The sequence below is a fragment of the Ptychodera flava genome, chromosome 4, assembly GCF_041260155.1.
Source record: "Ptychodera flava strain L36383 chromosome 4, AS_Pfla_20210202, whole genome shotgun sequence".
NCBI lineage: Eukaryota > Metazoa > Hemichordata > Enteropneusta > Ptychoderidae > Ptychodera > Ptychodera flava.
In genome coordinates, this window is record NC_091931.1 from 31573621 (window position 1) to 31596754 (window position 23134).

The following is a 23134-nucleotide window of genomic DNA, read 5'->3' on the forward strand; positions in this document are numbered from 1 at the left end:
GTGTGTCATCATGACCTGGTACCTTGTGTTAAATAGGCAAGTCAGGTAGGTGCACTAAGGGTAAGTATACAATAGGCCACCAGTGTTTTGTCAAATTGTGCCCATGTGAAACTTTCAGTATCATTTAGTTTACTGCTACCACATGGTATGTGCATAAACTGCAGGGTTCCCCATTAAAGTCACAAAATGATTAGCCAACTCATTAGCCACTCATTAGCCACATCAAAAATCTTGTAGCCACTTTGAGCAACTTTCAAACAGTTTATGATCTCAAGTGTAGCAATAGCTTTCTTGGCATTCAGGAGTTCCTAATTTTTCAAATCAAGATGTTTTGTATGTTTATGATAGTTTTAACATTAAAGAAATATTTGTTTAGTTTTTATTACATTAATTATCTTTTTTTTTTATGACATTGAAGGGATTGAAATACTTTTTCATTTCTAGTGGTAAACTTTTGCCACAAGAAAAAATTAGGTGGCAATTCTAAAAATCAGGTAACAATGTAGTGTATATTACCATAGATACAGAATACTTCTGCAGCATTGAGTCAGTGCACGTTCACAGTATGACAACTTATCATACATATACACTACAAGCTCCTTAATTGGTTTGTTAGCTACACAAATACAAATTTTCCATGCAGAAGAAAGCATTCGGTAGCATAGTGACAGTGTAGATACAAGTATTGTGGTGTTGTGTCATAGTTGTGATCAAGTAGGCTCAATAGCATCTTCAGCATAGGTATTTTTCTTGAGACAAAAAGGGTCAGGTCAAAATCCTTTGAAACAAGACAATGATATTGTTCAATTCATTTCCCAATGTTTTAAATAATGATAACATTGTAGCCCAGGAACATTTTCATTTGATATTTTGATATCATCAAGAAATGTCTGGTGATGTTCACTATTACATCATTAAACTGGAGGAATCTGCAGAAATATTAATGTGATGATTTGAAATGAATATGCTTACTGCAACTACTGTTGACAATTTCCCTTTGCCATAAATGGTAATAAAATTTAATTTAAAAATGACAGTCAAGCTAAATGCCATTAAATTGGAAAGCACCAAGAAATTACCTTTTATCATAAGATTGTACCTATTAGACCTCCCTAGGTGGTTTCTTTTGAACCATAATTGTGTACTTAAGGGTCTTCATTCATGACATCACATAAGATGACCCAGATTTGACCTTTCTGAAAACCTCAAGTTTTTTTCCCTTTCCCTTGTATTCTGACTCCGTTTGTGAAAGTTTCCTTTGAAATAATGGTTTTTACTATCAAACTGAGTAATTGCAGGCCAAATTTTGATGCAAGCAAAGTAGGTACAACTTGGACTAAAAAGGGCGACCGGTACGCGGGACTCACAGAGGCAAAGCCAGGCCTCAGTGTATTCATGGTCGTCCATGATGTATTGTACCATGCCACGGTCCGTCCATGAGGGACTGAGAGGGATCGTGATTGCAGTATTGAAGAGCAACAATGTTTGCTTCACGTACCAGGGAATTTGTAACTTTGTAGAAAGGAGAGTAAAGTGTTTCAATACATTGTAACTTTGTAGGAAGGAGGGTAAATTGTTTCAACACCTTACAACATTTTATTGTAAGCTGTAGTTTTCTGTTGAGGAGGCATCGTGACATGATTTCATGAGAAGAAAAAAACATAAGAACGTGCAAAGACGTCAATATTTTGCCATTTTGTTACCAAGCAGAACAGAGCTATTTTATCGGCCGGCCATATTGAAAGCGGTACACTCAAAGAACTCTAGTGGCAGCGCGTACGTACAGTGGCCTCATTGAAATTCACTTGTCCGTCGGGCTGGGAGAATGTTGTTTTCACTTGCCCGGACTCAAAATTCACTTGTCACGGGCGTCGGGCGGCGAGAATTTTCGAGCCCTGTATATGTGGTAGCTCTGTGGTCATTTACCCAGGAAAAACTATTTTCACCATTTATAACTCGCAAGATGTTTTACAAAAACGATAAAAATAGTACAGGAAGTTGCCCATGTAATTTGAATCATGGGAAAAAGCTCCAAGCTTGGAGCTTGCATAATGTGATATGGAAGGGACCATCTCCGGACGGGTATGGCCCCCACATTGTCCATTCACAGTAATACGGTAGTAAACAGCAACACAAAATCTGACAGTGGACAGTTTATTATAAGTGAATCATCGTTTATGCAAGGATACTCAGTATAAACAAAAGTTGTGTAAATACGCACAGCCTGGTTTAAGCATGGGTGAGTGGACAATGCCATACCCATGGGAAAATGGTCCCTTCCATATCACATTATGCAAGCTCCAAGCTTGGCGCTTTTTCCCATGATTCAAATTACATGGGCAACTTCCTGTACTATTTCTATCGGTTTTTGTAAAAAATCTTGCGAGTAATAAATGGCGAAAATAGCTTTTCCGGGGTAAGTGACCACAAAGCTAGCACATATGTAAAAATCATCCTTGGTGAACTTCCCCTTTAAAACTGCAAGCTATCAAAGCAATGAAGGTTGGGTGCTGTGATTAAGTTTCTGTAACCATGGCAAACCATTACTAATGTCAGTTTTGATACAGCAGTTTAAGTTTAAATGTTAAAGCAAGTTTGCTTTCTATCCTCAATGTTGTAAAAGCCGAGTCCCTTCGAACAAACTTATTGCTTGTCGCCTCCCTTTCCCATGAGTAGAGTGTAACAACAACCTTGCCATAGGCTGCTGTTTTTTGTACGATTAGTTTTCATCTACTGGAAAGAGTACGACTGGGTGTCCTAGCTGTGCGATGATTTCAAAACAGTTGCAGCGAAGTAAAAACACAGCTTACCCTTCCAGCATCTTCAAATGCGTTAGTGGTGAGGTTCCATGCATAACGGGTGGCGTCTTGGCAGCCCTCTAACCTCTTGTTAATCATCAGTAGTTGTTGCACTCCATTCATGACATAGGAACCCCACTGAACCTCCCCCGCGTTGCTGATCACCATGTCCTCCTCCAGGTTGCTGAAAAATATGGCCACATCTGGAAAAAGAGAAAGAGCAAAACAAGTTGATGTTTAGCACGCCGATATGAGTACATCAGTGTCAACAGTTTGCTATGGAGAAAGGGGAGCACAATTTGAAAATTACCGAGACTGCAATATACTAAAACTGAGAAACTGAGAGAAACTGTTGTATACAATTTTAGACTTGCATGTAGGACCCTCAGTAACCTTCATGACGTGGACATGTTGCTTAAGATTGAACACGCCTCAGGGACAGACCTTCAAACTCTCAAACTTTTACAATTTTTTTCTGATTTACCACTTGTAGGGGTTCATTTTAAAGCTTTTGGTGTAAGACAACTTTTCACCAACTTACTTTTTCGAAATTCTAAAATTATATTTTTCTCCATAGGGTTAACACAGGGATGGCGGCCATTTTGAATTTTAAATATCGGTAAATCTTTGGTCATTTGTTTCCCTAGTACCAAAATTTGCACGGTGACCCCGATTTTTATTCTTGATTTCAAAACAGAATATTTATTACCCTTTTCAGAATTAGAGCGCGAAGCCACTGCAGTGAACTGCAATAAAACTGCTCACACTAATTAGTTTCAGCTGTAGCCAGCTGGCAAAGTCGACAACATTGTATGTCCCATGCAGACAGTTTATCTGGGGAAGTTGAAATAAAAAAGATTTGTACATGGACCAGTGCATGGTAATGTTACATTGTATCTTAATCTTGAACACAGGGTGCCAATCGAATCTAACTCTCATTTACAACTCGAGCCTCAGACAGAGCTAGTTTTGCCTCTGTACAAGCATACTTTTGGTCTTTATCAAGTAGCCTTGTTCGACACCAAAGTGGCCACGGCTACAGCTGAAACTAATTAGTGTAAGCAGTTTATTGCAGTTCACTGCAGTGGCTTCGCGCTCTATTACTGCAAATGGTTGTAAAAAATTCCTTAAGGAAAGTTTGAGCAAAAGTTTAAGACTCACTTTCGAGGCGTATACTACCTTAAAGGGACAGTGGCTGTAATATGGTCCACATTTATTCATTGGAGTCATGTGTGTGAGGATGAGAATATTTAATGGCCCAGTTTCCTTAATAGAAGCTTTGCATAAAATCGCAAAAGACTCTTGGCACTGGGAAGAAAGTATGTGGTCATAAAAATCAAGCCAGTTTACAGGCTAATGTTAACAGGAGTTAAAAAACGCGCCAAATTTAAATTATCAAGAAAAATTGTGATCGCCAGAAACAAAATGGCGTGTGAAATTACACTTGAAGTGTAAGGTTTTCGAGGTGAAATTTTCAAGCCTTTCCTGAAATAAATGCATCCGTACATGGGTTTGCAAAGTGCATAAATTTAAGACAATGCCATTACATAAGATCAGACGATAAAAATTATCAACAGGGAGTATTCATTTCTGTAAAATCTTGCAGAATGACGCATGTAGGAATGGTCAAATTGAAACGAAAATTGTCCACACAAGTTCCATGTATTGGAACAAGAAATTCTGTAAAGCTGGAAAATTCAAAACTTGCCTTCAGCTGCTTCATGCATGTCGTCCATGAGCTGACACTTGTCCTCCACGGTTTTGTTGAACTCGACCATATCGCTATGGTTATAGATGTCATGGAACAGGTTATCTATGTCCAGGTTGTCGATCAAGCCCTTGATGTAAAGGTCCTGAAACGTGACCGCCTGAGTGAAGGTGATGTCGCCAGTCATGGTTTGGTTGTCAACGGTGTAGAGCTGAGAAAATGAATGTGGACTGTTAGAATGTATTAGACCGGTGTCAGAGACTACCAGAACAAGACTGTCTGAATCATGAACCTTGTGATACAACTTAGTTGGCATCTGGCATCTATAACCCCTTGAGTGCTAAACTAAATTTTTGTTGCCTTTATAAAAACTATTGCAGAAAATTTTTCACTTCCAGACACTATTTTTTTTGAATCCCCAAAAATTTTGATCAAAAACTGTTGCCGATGAAAAGTTACAAACATCGGAACTCAAATTTTTATAATTCTTTCTGATGTACTATTTGTGGGTACTCATTGTGAAGCTCTTTGAGCAAGAAAATCTTCACCATTAGTTTTTCAAAAATTGAAAATTTTTTTTCCCCACAGAGTTAGCACAGGGATGGCAGCCATTTTGAAATTCAAATATCGGTAAACGTTAATTTGTTTCTCTGGCATCAAACTTTGCACGGTGACCCCTGATTTTTATTCTTGATTTGGTAAGAGAATGGTTGAAAGTTTCCATAAGGAAAGTTTGAGCAAAAGTTCAAGTCTTTCACTTTCGAGGGATAAGATTACCAGAACTGTAGTTTTGCACTTATGATGGTAGATTTTTGATAGAGAATCTTGTTTAAGCCTTTCAGCGCCACTGTTTGACCAACACCTAACCTTATCAATGATGACTGTGGACTGCTTTAAGGGTTGGAGGAAAGGGAAGAAAGATTTACATGCATGGTTTACATGTATTTGAAAAAACTGCACAAGTCTTAATCATGTATATTTCATTAATAGAAAGCCGACTTACTGTGTTGGTCTTCAGATCCTCAATATCGATGCCATTGAGTAGTCCTGCGACTTCAATATTACCGTCAAAGTAGACGTGGTCACTGAAATTCTTGACGCCGCTGATAATTTGTTCTCTGGACAAGGTCAGTAAATTGTCGGAGGAGACTTCAATGCCATCAACATTGCCTGTAACACTGTTACAGGATGTAAAAAAGAACACTGATTATTTGTTGAAATTTCCAGTCATTCCGTTTGTTCTGAACAAGGTTCATTTCATTATGTCCTTGCGACTCTTGAACTGCTGTGAATCAAATTTGGAATTCATAGGAGAGTCTTTGCATCTACATGTACTCTATACTGAGACATGTAAAATTTTCTTTGCATTGACAAAACTTTTTGAGTCAGAGTCGTGCTAATTTAACACACGACCTTTGATACAGGGGTGAGCATACTGAAAGTACATATTGCGCATGTTCATACAGTAGCATGAATCTGAGGAAAAAACTAAATCTGTACCAATGTGGTCTTGAAAACATCTTAATGCCCGCTAGAACTTGGTGAAGCTAGCATTGGTACCAAGCCAGCAACAGGATGGCGAAGGGCTGGAGTTTTTTAAACCTGCTCCTAGACAATATTGTAAGATTTAGGAAATACAGAATCTGACAGTTGTGAAGCACTTTAAACCCATCCAAATACTATTTCAAAACAGTGGGCCACGTACAGCATTTCCCTAAAACCTTTTGAAAAAGTATATCGGGAAAGCGGGAACCAAGTTTAACAATAGAGAACCCGAGTTATCCTGGAGTTTTTTATATAAACCTGCTCCTAGATGATATTGTAAGATTTAGGGAAAAAGTTGTGAAGCACTTTACACCCATCCAAATACTATTTCAGAAGTGAGTGGGCCAGGTACAGCATTTCCCCCAAACCTTTTCAAAAGTAAATCAACCCTGGAGTTACACCTTACCTTAGGTTACCTTGTATAAACATATTGCTGAAAGTCTTGTTTCCTGAAATAACAGCATCATCAGAAACATGCACAATGCTGGCCCTCCATGCAGACACGTCGATGTTATTAATTGTGGAAGTGGAGTTCATGTTCAGGTTTCCTGAGATGACCATGCCAGATAGATTCTTCTGTCCGGTGATCACATTGTCGGCGTTCAACTGCATCAAGTTGGTAGAGAGGTCAATGCCATCTGTCAACCCGTCTACCCCGACGTTGCCTGGAAGATGAAAGTTGCATTTTGTTTTTATATGGAGGAGCCCATTTGCTCTGGTTCCAATGGTAAAAGTGTACGTGGATAATAATTTTAGGAAAAACGCATGAAACTTGATAACTTTGCAAGTACTCATGTTTCCTTTCAAAAAGCCATAATCTTAATAGTATTCAAGTTTGTATCTGGTATGCTCGTGAGAAATCTGATGACAAGAATTTTGTCAAATGTGTTGCGGCTGTGAGCATGATTTCAAAGCTTTTATAAAATGTAGAAAATGTGTTTCTTGAACAAAGCCTGTATAGTGTATGAACACTGCATCCAGTGTACAGGTATTGCATATATGGAATTTAATCTCTTGAAAATGGGTGATAAGATTAGTCTTAAATTCGCCTTAATAATCACAATATTCTCAGAATAAGATAATCGTGACTGCCAAGTTTTAACCCTTTCACCACCATGGTTTAGCCCACACCCATTGTTGTCAATTGTAATTGTGGACCTGTTTATGGGGAATTGGGGGTGGACAGGTTAAAACAAGCTGTATTTTTGTTGTGTAAAAAGTGCAAACTTGGGAATCATAACCGGCAGCAAATTTAACACATTTAGAAACAACTGCTCTCTCCAAATTCGGTATTATGTTTCCTACCTCTGACAGTCGTGTTTTCTGTGAACACCAGAACACTGTTGACGGTCTGATCTTTGTTCTCAAACAAGACCTCTGTGGCCCACTGGCTGAAGTTCACACCGTTGAAAAATCCATTGACATCCACCTGACTGGCTGTGAAGTTTTTCCTGGCGATGACATCGGCGTAGAAGACCTTGGTTCCGGTAACTTCCTGGTCTTGACTCAAACTCATGTAGGTGTTGTTGAGGAGGGTGATATTGACACCATCGATGAGTCCTGTGACAGTTGCTGGCTGAAAGATTTATGAAATGACAACAGAGGCTAAAAAATTTGACCATCACGCGACTGAAGCTATGCGACTAGAAAGGCAGATGCAGAATACAGTATCAGCACATTGTACGCTTTTAGAATATTGTTGAGTATTAGAAACCGAAAGAGTATTTCAAAAACTTTTGTCAGTCATTGCATCAAGACATTTCGAAGTAAACAACGGATGGCCCGTTCTATTACGTTAATTTGATGGAAAGCGAAAATCATCTCATCACAGCAGCTTTATCTTTTGATATAATTCGACACAGCAACTTTTGGTGCAAGATTTTCTCAGACTGTTTTTAAACTTTATGTACTTGTGTTCCAAGTGAAGAGTATGTCTAGCTTTTTTTTTTCTTGTTGAGTAAGTTTTGTGTGTTTTTTCCTCTGGTTTTATGAGCACGTTCTCGAATTAAAGAATAAAAAAAAAAAAAAAAAAAAAAACACAAATTGAATAAGGTATCAGTACTTGTACATTGTCCACACACTGACAGGCAACGAGAGTAATGGCATACAATTTGTTTCCAGGGGGACTTTGTGTTTCACCTGGCATTGGGTCCAACATGTACAGTAACACATGTTACACAAAAACCATAAAATGATGAACTGAGACAGATTTTGGAGGAATTTTACAAAACTGCCAATGTTTAACAACAGTTACATGTATGTGTGGTTAGCAACAACTTGAAAATTTGCACAGGACTAATGGAACTACTCTAACTCTGAAAAGTTGTAGTTGGGGAAAAATGAAAGGCAATGATACATGGAAATTCAGAAGATAACACAGGGCCTTGAACCTACATTATATAACATTGATTGTTGGACTCAAGTAGATAGGATATTCATTTATTTTGAAAATTTGATCCATTTGTTTGTGCATTTTTAATTTGCTTGCAACAGCACTCAACATTAACTCATGTTTTTATATCAGGCCTGGAGCTACATCTTACATATAATACACATGCACCATGTCAGAAACGGAACTGCCTAGGGAATGTCTGAACCAGTGAACCATGTCCTTGTTACCAAGGTTACCAGTCTGATGACGCAGCAGATATCACAAAAGTCAGAACTACATCATTTTTCAGACTGAGGTTTAAATGTGGTTAGACTATGTAGTTTAAATATATATTTAAACATATGCTGCCAAAAATGCACATAATGTACTATAAACCATGAGATATGGAATTCTATACTGTTTTAATTGTTTAAAAATTTTTTTATTTAATCCATCATCCAGACACCCAGGAGGTACCCATAACCTCCTAACCCCTGATGGAGCAATAAGGAATACCGTAAGTGCCTTGCTCAAGTGCACAACACCATACTGGAGTCTTGAACTCCCCATCCTCTGACAGTGAGTCTGTTACTCTGAACTTGACGGGTCTGGAACTCTCAATCCTCTGTTAGTGAGACGGGTCCTCTAACTATCAGAGGATGGAGAGTTCGAGGCCCGGTAAGCCCAGAGTAACAGACACTGTTGGAGGTTTGAGAGTAACAAGCCATTGTAGATGTAGAGCACTTAACCTGCATCAAGCAAATTGAAACTTGCTCTGGCGTGAGAATGCCTACGGGCACGTAATAACATTATACCTAACCTGAAAGCAGTTCTTTGTAATCGCTTTTATATTTTGATTAGTAAATTTCTTTGGAAAATTGCAAGTCATAAAGACTACAGAAACAAGGGCAATAAATGTGGAGCAGAAGTCGATACATGTTTCCCTCCATAGACGTGATTCACAGTCCTGAGTATGGATGAACACCAACCTGAAGGACTGTGACATTTCCACTGAAAAAGAAACTTCCGGAGACAGTCTGGCTGATTCCATCGGTGACTCTCATGGCATTGGCTGCAAAGTCTTCTATGTCAATTTCTTCTACCAGGGTGGTTCCGCCAACTTGCACGTTATTCTGAAACTCCACAGTGCCTGTTTGTCAGCGGAAGTTGAAAACAATTAGGAAATACAGAAAGAACCAAAAAAGACCCTGACAATTTCGTGAGAGTGACTACACGGCAGAAATTGCAAACGCTGAACACACGTATGCTTGACAAGGTTGTATTTTCTGTTCCTAGGGCCGAGCAGGTTTCTGTTCGATTGAACCATTGCTAAAATTTGAGTACGTATGCGAGTAAACTCAGATTGGCGGAATAGTAAGATTTAGTGAAAGGTTGAAATGTGGATGTGCTGTTCAGCAGCATATTGGTGCGGTATACATGAATACAGTACTCTAGAGATTTTTAACAATCCAGTCAACTCTTTTTCATTAAACTGGCCCACAATCACCATTGGGCAAAACTGTGGCAGTAGAAGGGACGAAAGGGTGCCTTAGTGAAGGATACTGGTAAAACGACATGCTCTCATCTCAAATGGTCCATCCTCCTGTAGTCTGCTGCCCTGGCTACATCCCAGTCTTGAGCTCTCCACTCTGACGGCGACTCAACTACCCTATCCCACTGTGCCTCTTCAAGTATAAATAGAGTTGACAGATACTCCCTCACTTTTAAGTCTCTTGAAGAAATCTCACGTTTATCATCTTACCTTGGAAGGTTTTTGGTACGGTGATATTTTGATCACCAGATGTTAAAAGTGCAGAAGAATCCAGCGTGGTGATATCAACGCCATCAACAGTGCCCTCTACAGTCAAAGTCTGGATGCTGACGTCATTCTGGAAAGTCTTCAAACTGGCATCCAGGCTAGCATCCTTCAGGAAGGAGTTTATGAAAGAAGGATAGTTGTATTTTAAAGCCCCGTTAGCTGTCTCTTTTTCCATTTTTTTCGAGAGGATGGTTCGAAATCAAATGCAACTTATATCAAAGTGCTTAATGAAGTGTGACCATGGTGTTTTTCAAACATCGGTAATGAATGTGCAAACTTAAATCTTAACCAAGATTTCGAGTTGCGACTCATATGGCCACCACATATACACGCATGATAAGCGTCTGAATTTCATTGAACAAATCCATCTCCAAGGATTAAAATAGTAACATTTTCAAGGACAATATTGCTTATTAAATCATAGCTTTGTCAATAGCAGGGAATTGTGTGACATCATACCCTCAGATTATTACTGATATTGTCTCCTATTATTCAGTATTGTGGCCCCATATGTTTTCTACATCAACAAAATTCATTGGCATAAATTCATTGGCATAACTAAAATACAAGAATAATGTCCCTCTCTTGACTCATAACGGACCTGGGGGGGGGGGGGGGAATTCAAAACATGTCCCTGAAAGATTGAACGGTACATTTTTGTACACAAAATGTGAAATGCTGCTGCTGCTAATGGGGCTTTAAGTATTAAAATAACTTTGGAATTACAGGAACTGCACAGACAGTGCAAGATTCTCCCCAAAAGAAACGCTCTGAAAACTTTAAACTTCTAAAGTAAAGATCTATTGCCGTATTCTGAATTGAAGTGGGTAACAACAATGGATAAATCTGTCAGAACACGACTTAATGCTGCAGTTCATTTAGTCAAATATTTCTTTTATTTGCCAAACTTTTGAATTTCAAAGAAAAACTTTATATAGATGTGAAGAAAAAAAATTACTCGGCTTCCAGGTTGAGAATCATTCAGCATTTTATAAACTGTACATCTGCAGCCCCAAAATTGAATTTCCATTCATAGGGAAGGGGCACTGTACATCAAAATTTGATAACTTAAAAATTGATGAAGGACAAAAATTATTCTATGCACTAATTGTACATTGATCAATACAAGCACCCATTTATTTTTGCATCTTTCAGAATGGAAAAAAACTTACCACTTGGTTTGTTGAAATAGTGTCTGTAGCAATGTTCACACCATCCACCGTACCAGTCACAAGGACATTGCCACCTGATACAACTTCACCAAAGGTCATTGCAACTGCAATATTTGGGAGAAAGACAAAAGTTTCAGGTTTTGGTCACCATGAAGAGGTCACTTTTATGTATTGTATTTCACTACACTAAGGAGATTTGCGAATGAAAGTTAAAGAATCAACTGACAATGATCTATATCAGAGAAAGCATTATAAGAATCTGTCAGAAAGGGAATACAAATAGATGGGTGGATTACATCACTTGATTTTTAACTCCACTAGGTAATTCTCCTAGCATCCCAATAATCAGAAATGTCCAATGGCAAGGTCACAAAATTCTCAGAATAAGTTCAGAACAAAGGTGCTGAACAAAGTTCTTGTGCTTGAATTGTCGATAGGAGAGGGGTAGAACGGACAAATCCTCAGTCTCCATAACTTGAGCTTCTTCTTTGGAACTTAAAGTTTACAGCTTGAGAAACAGTATCTGCATGGCTTGAATTGTTCTATCAAATCTGGATTACATGAAGGAGTCCGTCCATTGGTGGCTCATTACATTAGGAACTAGATTCTAATTCTCTATTGTTTTGTACAACTGGGAGCCAGTGAAGTTGTTTGAGAATAGGCGTATGTGACCAAACTTTTTCAGATGTGCGACAAGGAAAGTACACACAGCAGAATCTTGAGCAATTTGTAGCAGCTCCAGTTGTACATTTTGGTAACCCAAATGGTAGAAAATGGTCATATTTCCACTTTACTGTGAGAATTGAATAAATCTGTTTATAAATTAGAAGTCTTCCAAGGCACCGAATCATATTTTGGAAGTCAGGATTTCTTTATGGTTGGTAGAGTCTGAAGTCACGGTATCCGGGGGAGAAAGCTTGCTTTGTCAACAACTCTTACCAGCTACAGTGAAAATTAACATCAATGATGACAAGTCCAGAGATACAACAGAGTGTGGGAAACCACAACAAGGTGACTTACCACCAAAAGTGGTATCTGTTACTTTCAGTGCTTCATCTTTCAGTGCGTCCAGATCAACGCCATTGATAAGGCCAACGACCGTGACATTGCTGTTGGCTTGGACATCATTGTCAAAGACTGGAAAGCCAGAGATGTTTTGAGCCGTGTCCTGGGTGACCACTCGAGTCACAAAAGTTTCAACGTCTACGCCGTCAATGTCACCTGTGGATAAACAACGGAATTTTTTACAGATTTGTGGTTCCTGAAAGTTGATGTGGCAGTCTAGAGGCCTCCCAGATAAATGTAACTACGGTAGTGAGCCACAATAGTACTTGTACATTGGAAATTTATAATTATGTAAATAGACCTGTTTTTGACACAAATGGAGAGAACACCTGGTTCAAAAGATTTACAAGGGCATATTAGAGTAAAATGCACTTCATTAAAAACTATTCCAATCAAGAACGCCTGTAAGCACAGCATTCTAAAATGAGGTATGGCCTGATAGCACACAGACTTTGCAATGTTAACCCTTTGAGCGCCAATGTCAATTTTTCTCCCAAAATATACCCTAGTCAATTTTTCTCAGTATTTTGCCAAAGTTTTGATAAAAAACTGTAGCCAATGAAATATGTCAATTTGGTTTAAAATTATCAAAAATTTCAGAAAATTCATAAAAATTGGCAAAATGTGGCAGAAAAATTTTGGTGGGAAAAAATTACAGCACTTGAAGGGTTGAAATGGATGACAACCAACAGCGTGCAAGACTGACTTTGATCATACACACATACCAGTTACATTCAGTGCAGCGACCCTAGTGACAGCAGCAAAGGTCTTGTTTCCACTGATGGTCTGCACACCGTCAACCATCACTGCGTCCGACTTCAGTTCAAACAGGTCCACTCCATTGACAGTACCATCTACTGTCATGTCACCATTCACTTCAATTTCATCCACAAAGATCTTTCGCCCCGTCACAATTTGTGTACCTAAAAATCCAGAATAAAATGTACTTAGTTTTTGAAACTTTTTGAAACTTTAAAAAAATTGTATGGTTTCAGTGAAGATAACATTATCTGTAGTTGTACCTTCAAATTTATGTAGTGTAAAGGATTTTACAGAGTACTTGTTTAAGTCCCCCAAAAATTCCCCTAGATGTGGTGTTGGTCTCCACCCTTGGCTGGCTATAATATAGACCTACGTGTAGCTGAATGTCGCAGACTTGACAAAATAATGGACCCCTGAATGCAAGCTTCTGGACTTTGAAAAAATAAACGTTATCTTCAGCCTTGGCAGGATTAGGGTTACCACAGTGAATATAGATGTTATAATGAATAAGCATTTTAAAAGAAATTAAAGTACATCTAATTTCAACACGAATTTAAAATTTGCCTTAATTACTGCTGATCTTCCATTGAGGGTGCATATCTGCTCATTCAGAGTTGGAAGAGGAGCAATATCGATTTGGCAAGAATTTTTCCCTCACATCAAGAAAAAATACTTCTTTTCAGGTTTCCTAAAAAAAAATCACCAGCAACTTGCCTGAAACTTTCAGGGTGTCTGCGTCAATGTTGACTACATTGAGGCCATTGAGTGTACCATCAATGCTGATGTCACCATTTACAGTCAAGACGTCTACGTGCAGATCGCTGGAGAATGTGGTCTCACTAGAGATGGACTGGGCACCTGATACAGTGACAGCATCTGATAGCAGTATGCCTGAAAGTAAGCAAATCAAGAAGCTGTTGTAATTTATATTCATGGAGACGGAACACATGACATGAGGATGAAATTGTACATGTCATGTATACACGGAGTGGTGCAAGTTAAGATAAATTTTCACCGATATAAACTAACTGTTGTGATAAAATTGTGGATACCAGTCAGAAGGCATAATGTACATGTATGTACTCTGCAAGAGTCATGTGAAAATTTGACCATCCACATGGAAGTTTGTTATGAAAGAATCTGCTGTTGAACTGCAATGAGTTTCACTTAGGCTTGATCTATTTATAGAGTTGAAAGCAGTTTGACCGCTTTTCATATTGAATTTCTGTCGCAACACTAAGTGGAATGCATGTGGAATATAAACGCACCAGTACAGTAGGTACGAGGACAAGGTTTTTACCCATATTCCTAATAGTAACTCATATATTTAGACATAACTGAATTGAAGATAAGAAAACCCTAAAGCTAACTGGTATACACTGGATTTTGGTATAATGCACTAGATCATGGCAGGATTTTCTGCTGGGAAAGTGCTATGAGCTACTTTCACAACAAATTTGACGTTCACTGTGTCCTGCAGAGGGTATTATCGCAAAATATATCACACGAAAATATGTTTCTATTTAACGATAACATTTGTGTTTTTTGAGTTTTAAATTGGTTTCCTCAGTAGTTCAAATATCTGAAAAGGAGAAAGTACATTTCATAATGGATTATAACCCCAGGATTCAAACTAACCAATATGTACAAATGAAACCATATACACAAACAGACACAAATGCATGCATTTCCATGCACGTTTGCACCGGGTACATGTTGGTTTCTTTGTACTACAGCACTTGGTATTTCGGAGTAGAACTATTTAGCGATCATCATAGAAAAAATTCAATGGCTGGGACAAAGCATTGTGAACACATGGGGATACATGTTGCATGTTTATCAAGCAATAACAGTTTAAGTGAAGAAGACAAAAGGTTATTATCAGTACTCTGGTATGGCAAAGCTCATGCTTAATGTTCCAGTACGGCACTTTCTAAAACAAATTTTTAAAAGCTAAATTTTTCTGAATAATATCCATACTTTCCATTTTTGTAACTTTAATTTCTCCTAACTTAGAATATTCCCCGCCGTAAAAAAACCAGGCATCATTCAGTCAATGACCGATGGTAGTTTGAGTCCATTTCAGCTCTACCAATGGTACAATACTGTTTTACCAAATGTGGTATTAAGTTTTGTCCAATCAGAAAGATCTTTTGATGTATAGTAAATGTTTGTACTAATGTTATATAATTACCATCAATTGATCCAGTCAGGTTCAAATTCTGTTGTAGAGATACCCCACCAGTGAAATCCATTGTACCAGACACTGTGACAGCGGCACCAGAGTCCGCCAATAGCCAGGCGTTGCTCTCCATGTCCGACAGATCGTGGCCACCCACAGTACCAGTCACAGCAACATTGGCGGTGGAATTCACATCACTTGCGAACGTCTTGAATCCATCGATGGTCTCCGAACTTCCTTGTGTAGCAAAGTCAGACAGGACAGCACCGTGTATCTTGTGTTGGTTGTTGGTGATCAAGTGAGCATTGAACTGTGGATGAAAACGGGAAAGGTCTATTATTTTAAAGGATCCATGAAATGGTCTCTCTCTGTCTTTGTATCCATTGGAATAGCTATCTGGAAGGTATTCCCAATAATATTTTGATCAAAAACATTACCACAGCTGGTAAATCTGCGATTTATGGATTTCTGGTACACTTCCCAGAGACAGCTTTTGCAGCTAGGCCTAGCACCAGGTACGATGTGGCTGGCCGTAGTTGACTGAAAGGCAGGTGGTGATGGCACCTGTTCACTCAAAGTAGCAATAGCAGACCATAAACAAAACTGAAATGGCTCTCATCAAAACAAGCTGAGGATGTTACACAATTCAAATGGAGGTCCCCAGTCTCGTTTTAAATATCATGAGAGATCTGAAATATTTTACTTACATACATACTTAAAGATCCAGCAATCTTTGGAGAGGCCAAAATCTGAGCGGTCAAACTTTCAGAACATGGCAATTTCACAAATGTCACTTTTATTCATCAAATATCCCGCACACATGTGCAATAAATGACCAAGAAAATAAACACTGAGTTAAGGAGCCACGGTCCAAACATTTGTGTGGAAGACCATTTCATTGGTCTTTTAAAATGAATTATGATGTGGTACTGCTTCTTCATCTGTCAAAATCTAGAAAACTTTCAAGCTTCAAGTGTTTTAACCACATTTCCTTTGCTAATTCCACATTGTGCACATTTTTCATCCGCCAGATTTTCCCAGTGTTCAAAACAAGGTACAGTGTAAGCTGCTCAAATTTCAGTAAAGGAATTTACTCTGATGACTGGACAAGTTCACTCATCAATTCCTGCATCAAACGTTTGGGGCAATTGAACGCGAGTCAGATGTGGTCTGAATAGGATAAACACCGGTGGATCATATATCTGGTGAATTTTTATAATTTTGTAATAAACACTATCAGACAAACAACATATTTATTGATGTGCAGACCACACACTGTAAAAAGAGATACAAAAGTGCAAGATAATAGACTGATTTGCACAAGCAAAACCATATCATATCAACAGCTTGCATAATTATCAATATGTAAATTTCTCACGCAGAGAAGCTTTCTGGATTAGGCAGTTCATTACCCTGTCCCTCCTCCCTCCTCTACACATAATCCCCCCCCAATTCCTGGTTAACAGATCAGAAATCACAATTGATAATGAATTTTGGCAAAAGTATGGTGGCAGAACGGGTGAAGGATGTGATAAAGACCCGGAAGAGTACATTTGTCTTGTTGTGGGTTGAGTGTTCAAAAAATGCTTTTCAATGAGTGAAATTTCTCTTTATAGGCATGGACTATGCTACTTCAAGGAATGACACTGCCAATTGAAGCTAGGTCATACCGTAGTATCCGCTGAGAATACAATTCCAGCTTGAGTCTGCACGATTCCTTCACTCAGCTTGACAACATTACCAGCCATCTGACTTGTGTCCACTCCATTCAAGTCACCAGCACTGTCTAGAGTACCCTGAACTGTTACGTTACCACTGAATATCTTGGATCCTGAAGACAGGAATCAATGTTTGACAAAAATGTACGAGCTAGTTGGCGGTTTTCAACACATTTCATGAAAATTCTCAGTGTTGCAGTGTTTGTTTATTCATTAATTTATTTCACATACCGGTACAACACATGCAGCTTAAAGGTATACTGTTACCATGGTAGGAGAAAATCTAACTAATCATAGATTTTAACTAATCATAGATTTTAAGTGGGTTGCCGCTTTTTTAAAACAGCGCCCTCACATGAGCATTTTGAATACCAAGGAACGCCCCTTTGACCATATATGGGCATATTTAGATTACAGGTGACTGTATACCTTTAAAAGTATCATAATCTGTGTCAAGGTTTAAAGTATAAATGAAGAACAGAAACGGTGAGAAAAAATAGCTAACAAACAAACTACAATGACAAAACGTTAAGACCAACCCTTCCAGCACTTCTGTTTGAACTCTAAGTAGTAACAATAAAAATTGGCCACTGTTTATAAACATTATGGGAAAGCTCCATTAACTTAGGAATACCCGACTTCCCTAGAGGATCAATTTCACAGACCTGCCTCTCCTACAATGGCAGTACAACAGCACCAGCTGGATTAGATAAACATAACAATGGAACATTCACACCTTGGGGATTAAAAGTCTTCTGTTTGTCACCCGAGTTGGTCAGGCAAGGACTCGGGTTTCAGGTACCATGCAAGTTAATGCAGCCTCCCCTAATGAGTAATTAAAAGCCTCCATACATAATTAACAAGTGAATGATTGGCGAATTCTCGGCATGTATGTATGGAATTGCCAATTCTGAAGGGCTTTCGCCATTCAAGGCAATTGGCATAATAGCCATAATCATAAGTTTTACGGTATTCTGGCTTTCCTGTCAAACTGTATTGTTTTGGAAATGACTCCCTATGTATCTTAAGAGACCTTGTAATGAACTTGATTGGAAAAAAAGTATCGATGAAAAAACTTTGTTGACCCAAAACGGCACATATTGTGCCGACAAAGTACATTTAGGAAAATTAGTGTAATTAAGTAGACTGTACCGTCAATGGTTTGTGGAGAGACCAAATCCACAGAATCGGCAGCCATTGCCGAGACATCCACTCCATCAATCTCCATGTTAGGTTGGAAAGATAATGCATCGTCTACCATTATGTCACCCATGAAAGCCTTGGCAGCTGCTACATTCTGGTTTCCAGACAGTGTCATCACATCAAAAGATCCAGCTGAAATGAAATGAAGATTTTCATATGAAACTGATTTTTATAGCAGATTTGCAGCAGAGATTTTGCTGCAATGTTTTCATGTCACAAGTCGGCCACGCCACAGCTTTACTTAAAAGATTACACCTAGAACTCTGTACACGGTTAAATACTTTCAAAAATACACGTGTGCTAGCTATGTAACCCTTTGGGTGCTGAAATTTTTCCCTCAAAAATTTCTTTGCATCAGTTTTCTAATTTTTATCAATTTTCTGTAATTTATTTTATAAATTTGGACAAAATGGCATAACTTTTTATTGGCTACAGTTTTTGATCAGACTTTGGGGGAAAAAATTGTGTGTGTTATATTTTATAAAGGTGGCAAAAATTGACTTTTGCTTCCGAAAGGTTAAAACTAACACCACTTCTTGTCTGACTTAATGTCTATAATTGTGAGTAGATAGTGCACATTATAGTTCAATGTGATTTAATTTCAGCATGATAATAATACTAAGAAAAGATAGCTTGTATCATGCAAATTCTACTTATGTACATTCTAATCACTGACACTGCCTGATAGAAATTGCTGGTCTATTTTCAACTAACCGTGGTTGGTGTTTATTCCGTCAATTGTACCACTGCCTTGTAGCTTGCTTACGGTAACATCTTGAGTGAAAGTTAGATTTCCGGTAATCGTTGCATTCTGTGAGACAAGCAGGAGGTCTTCAGGGATGTTCAGACCATCTACTGTCCCGTCAACGGTTATATCAGCTGAGGCATGCAGAGAGTTGAATGTTGGAGAACCTGAAGGCAACAAAAAAAATATAAAGTTAAATATCTACTTGAGATTTTAATTCCACAGAACTTCAAGAGACAAATTTGACTTTTTAATCATAATGGTACTTTCATGCTAAGAGGGAGCAAATGTCCAATGGACCATGGTACTGAACAAAACTAGGTGCATAAACAATTATAGAAATGCATGCGTTTCCACATACGCTTGCGAAGTTGGGTTTGTTTGTACTGCTATCACATGATCTCTAGGGTGTACCGAGTCTGTGGAACACCCTGCACAACTTTTATTCCATACTAGAATCTGTTACGGATACAGTCAATGTCAATATATTATACATGTAGGGTAAGACCTAAATAAGACTGATTTTACGGTTTTCACAGGTTTACAGTCTCTTGTCTCAGAGAAGTGGTTAGCGCGTTATACTGCATTAGAATTACGTCAAAGAAATTATCCAAGTCTACAAGTTTAGAATGAATTTACATTTTCCCGAACAATATTACACATGTTGTAAACATCAATGCCCGAATGTTTCTTGAATTTCTCCCTTGACTCGAACAACATGTCATCATACACCATTTTAGCTGCGCTATTTTTGAAGAAAGAATGACCTACAAATTTACTGACCAGTGATCTGTTGGGTGCCACTCTTCTTTAAAACCTCTCCATCGAGTACGTCTACCTGTACGCCATCCAGCAGATGATTATTCAGGATGTTCAGACTGCCATCTACGACCACTTCACTGGAGAAGGTCTTCACACCTGAATATAAAATGAATGTAGGGTTGGGCATTTCACTGACAAGTGCCAAAAATACATGCGCACGTAACCCTGTGCATCGATGGAGTGAAATTGTTTCGACATTTTTACGGACAGTATTCTTGACCAGACGTATAATTTGCACAGTACAGAAACTCTGTCAATTTCAACTTTGCATATATTTCATAGTAATAACTTGCTATACAAGTCCTATTGAATGGAGCATACCAAGCTGATGAAATGCTGTTATGTGTGAGAACAGAGCAAGATTCATTTACGTATATGGCTCATACACCAACATTGGAGTCCAACAAGCATACATGCCATGCCTATTTACATTAAAAAAGAAACAGAATACTGGCACATTTATTTGAAAAAATGGGAAAAAAGTGCAAATATTCTTCAAGCATAAATAAAATCAACAAAAAAATTGGCAGAAAAGCTAATGCAAACAGCTTTTGTTTTCAAAATGACAATTTTCTCAAACCAAAAACTGGAAAAATGTAACCCTTTATGAAGATGCATGTATGGGATGCAGGGGGGGGGGGGGGGGAAGAGTTCTTCTAGTACTGTCATTTTGACTTTGTTGAACATGAAGTTGTAAATGACCATTTGAAATTGGCAACTAGATCAGTTGCTCTTCAGTTCCACAGAGTTTAATGAAAGCCATTTGAGAGAGGTCTGCAAAGGGCAGATTTCAAAACTTCAGATGTACACTCTTTTCAGAGTCATTGGGATCTCTATTTGTATGTCATATTGCCGGTAAAAGTGATGACGCACCTGTAATATTGTGGTTACCATCAACGTAAACAGCATTGTCTTTGAAAGTTGACAAGTCGACACCGTCCACCGATCCATCAACATTAATCTGGTTGAAGTTCACTTCACCAACGAACGACAACTTCCCAGCCATGGTCTGGGTTGCACCGTCATCATTTGTCAGTAAAACTGAGCTTGGAGTCAACAGCACACCATCCACGGTTCCCTGTACATCCAATGGACCTGCAGTGATAGAGGAAATGGTTGAATCGTATTGCAGATTGTATTGAAAATATAATTTAAGCAGTTTTGTTTTGCATAAGAGATTACAATAGTTTTTGCATCAATCGATGACTGGTGCCAATTTGTCTCAAAACCGACATTTCTATGGAAAAGTTCTGAAAAAAAACAGATTTGGGTTATGATAGAACTGAACTGTGGCTACAGAAGTACCTTAATGCCTTTTTGATGGCATAAATGTCATGCAAGTCATGAAAACTGGTTTGAATGAACTAGATTGCTATTTCAATGAATATACAGTATAATACATAGCCATTCAAGCTTGTTTGTAACTCTGTGCGTACAAGCCATCTCAGAAATGTCCATCATTTCCTTAACCTGTTCATCCCCAGTTCCCTGTAAACAGGTCCACAATCATCATTGATAACAATGGGTTTCGGCCAAACCATGGTGGTGAAAGGCTTAAATCTGGAATTTATTCTTGAAATATCAAAAATTACACTTCATATGGTAAATTGGTTTTCAACACAAGAACTTTTAGTAATATTTCTGAGATGGGATATATGTACAAGAAAGCAGTGGTTGACCAAGATTACGTTTTGCAAAGTATTTTAATGATGTGAGATATTAAGAACTTTGTGGCACAACAATACCAACCGAAATTCAAATTGTTCAAGTACCCAAAACTTTCTGTACCAATCTGACAAGTGATATAAGAAAGAAAGAGCAAAACATGGCATCTCATACCAGTATATTGATGGCACAAATGCAGTGGTCTGATTTGTCAAGATGTGAAAACCATGCTGTATTCATGATAAAGCACGGTTGGAACACTCAGTTCACAACATACATGTATATGCACTCACTCTCGCTTGTGCATCTGTCGTGAACTGGTCAAAATCTTGTGGTATACCATCGCTGGGTGTAGTATGTTGCTTTAATCTATCCACCTACTTCATTGAGTCATTACCTGCACAGCGTGCCTGTACATACATGTACTCACCTGTAAAGCTGACCGGCCCTTTGAAGAACTGTTTTGCAGTCAGTGTCTGGTCAGCATCCAAGGTCACCACATCATCTAGGTCATGGCCATCAAGAAGTCCATTTACAACCAGGTTACCTTGGATTATCAGATTATCCTCAAACTCCAAATCAACGTAGATGTCCTATACGAACAAGTACAAGTCTTGTATGTCAATTTGTTCTATCAAGTCTGTACTATACATATTTCAATGTCTGGCACAGATTTTGCAATACTTGAAATGTAAGATTTGAGAACAGCATAACAACTTTGCTGAAACTTTGTTTCTTTGTTTTGAATATCTGGTGGCAGGAAAATGACAGTTGCACACTGTCAAAAGGAATATGATACATCACTTCATGGTTTTACATTTTAGTATATTTGATTATGCCTAGTACGCACCTATCAAAACACTTTACAATTTTGTGGCAAGAAAAAAGCATATTTTCTGTTGCAGTCAAGTTGGTACCACTTCAGTGCTGAATTGCACAAATACAAAAATGCAAGTTCATGCACCATGGTAATGAAAATGGAAGACTTGTCGAGTTTGACTTTGGTATCTGATCTAGATGCAGTGTAGGAGAACATTTGAATAGGGCTTGGAAGTTTCCATGAAAACAGGGCTGACGAAGTGAGAAAGTGCACACGTAAGATGACCTGATGAAAATATTCACAGAGCAGAGTGGATATGTATAGGGATGCAGGCATATCATTTTGGAATTTTGAACTTACATGGTTTTGATTTGTTGTGAACACATTGGTTGACAAGTCTGTGAGATTAATAAAGCTGTTCACAGTTTCAGCATCGACGACAGTGAACGTTGAATCAACATGAAGGTTGTTGACCAGGACAGTTTGGAAGGACTTAGCACCTGCGATAGGAAGAAACGATATGACAGTTTAGACTAAAATTTTTACAATTCTTTTCTGATATACCTCTCGTGTGGGCCCATTTTGAAGTGCTTGGACTAGATAAAATGTTCGATCTTGTTCTTGTAAAAATTTAAAAAATCTCTTCACCACCAAGTTAACCAAAGGATGGTGGCCATCTTCAATTTCAAATATTGGCAATTTGTGTTGCTGGTACCACATTTTGTAATCTGACACCAGA

General features: G+C 38.3%; 1 protein-coding gene across 1 annotated transcript in view; it reads right to left on the minus strand.

Annotated features, from left to right (window-relative positions):
- The window catches only part of LOC139132237 (uncharacterized), a 50598-nt gene that overhangs the window by 15148 nt on the left and 12316 nt on the right, over positions 1-23134 (minus strand). The window contains exons 10-28 of the mRNA XM_070698626.1: positions 22756-22895; positions 22006-22168; positions 20784-21005; positions 19872-20006; positions 19058-19255; positions 18293-18475; positions 17093-17253; positions 15435-15732; positions 13955-14131; positions 13204-13401; positions 12434-12634; positions 11414-11517; positions 10185-10347; positions 9412-9572; positions 7357-7627; positions 6458-6716; positions 5510-5684; positions 4507-4717; positions 2811-3001 (exon numbers count right to left, since the gene is read on the minus strand). Of these exons, the coding sequence (XP_070554727.1) occupies positions 2811-3001; positions 4507-4717; positions 5510-5684; positions 6458-6716; positions 7357-7627; positions 9412-9572; positions 10185-10347; positions 11414-11517; positions 12434-12634; positions 13204-13401; positions 13955-14131; positions 15435-15732; positions 17093-17253; positions 18293-18475; positions 19058-19255; positions 19872-20006; positions 20784-21005; positions 22006-22168; positions 22756-22895 (3611 nt within the window). The remainder of the gene's footprint in view (positions 1-2810; positions 3002-4506; positions 4718-5509; positions 5685-6457; positions 6717-7356; positions 7628-9411; positions 9573-10184; positions 10348-11413; positions 11518-12433; positions 12635-13203; positions 13402-13954; positions 14132-15434; positions 15733-17092; positions 17254-18292; positions 18476-19057; positions 19256-19871; positions 20007-20783; positions 21006-22005; positions 22169-22755; positions 22896-23134) is intronic.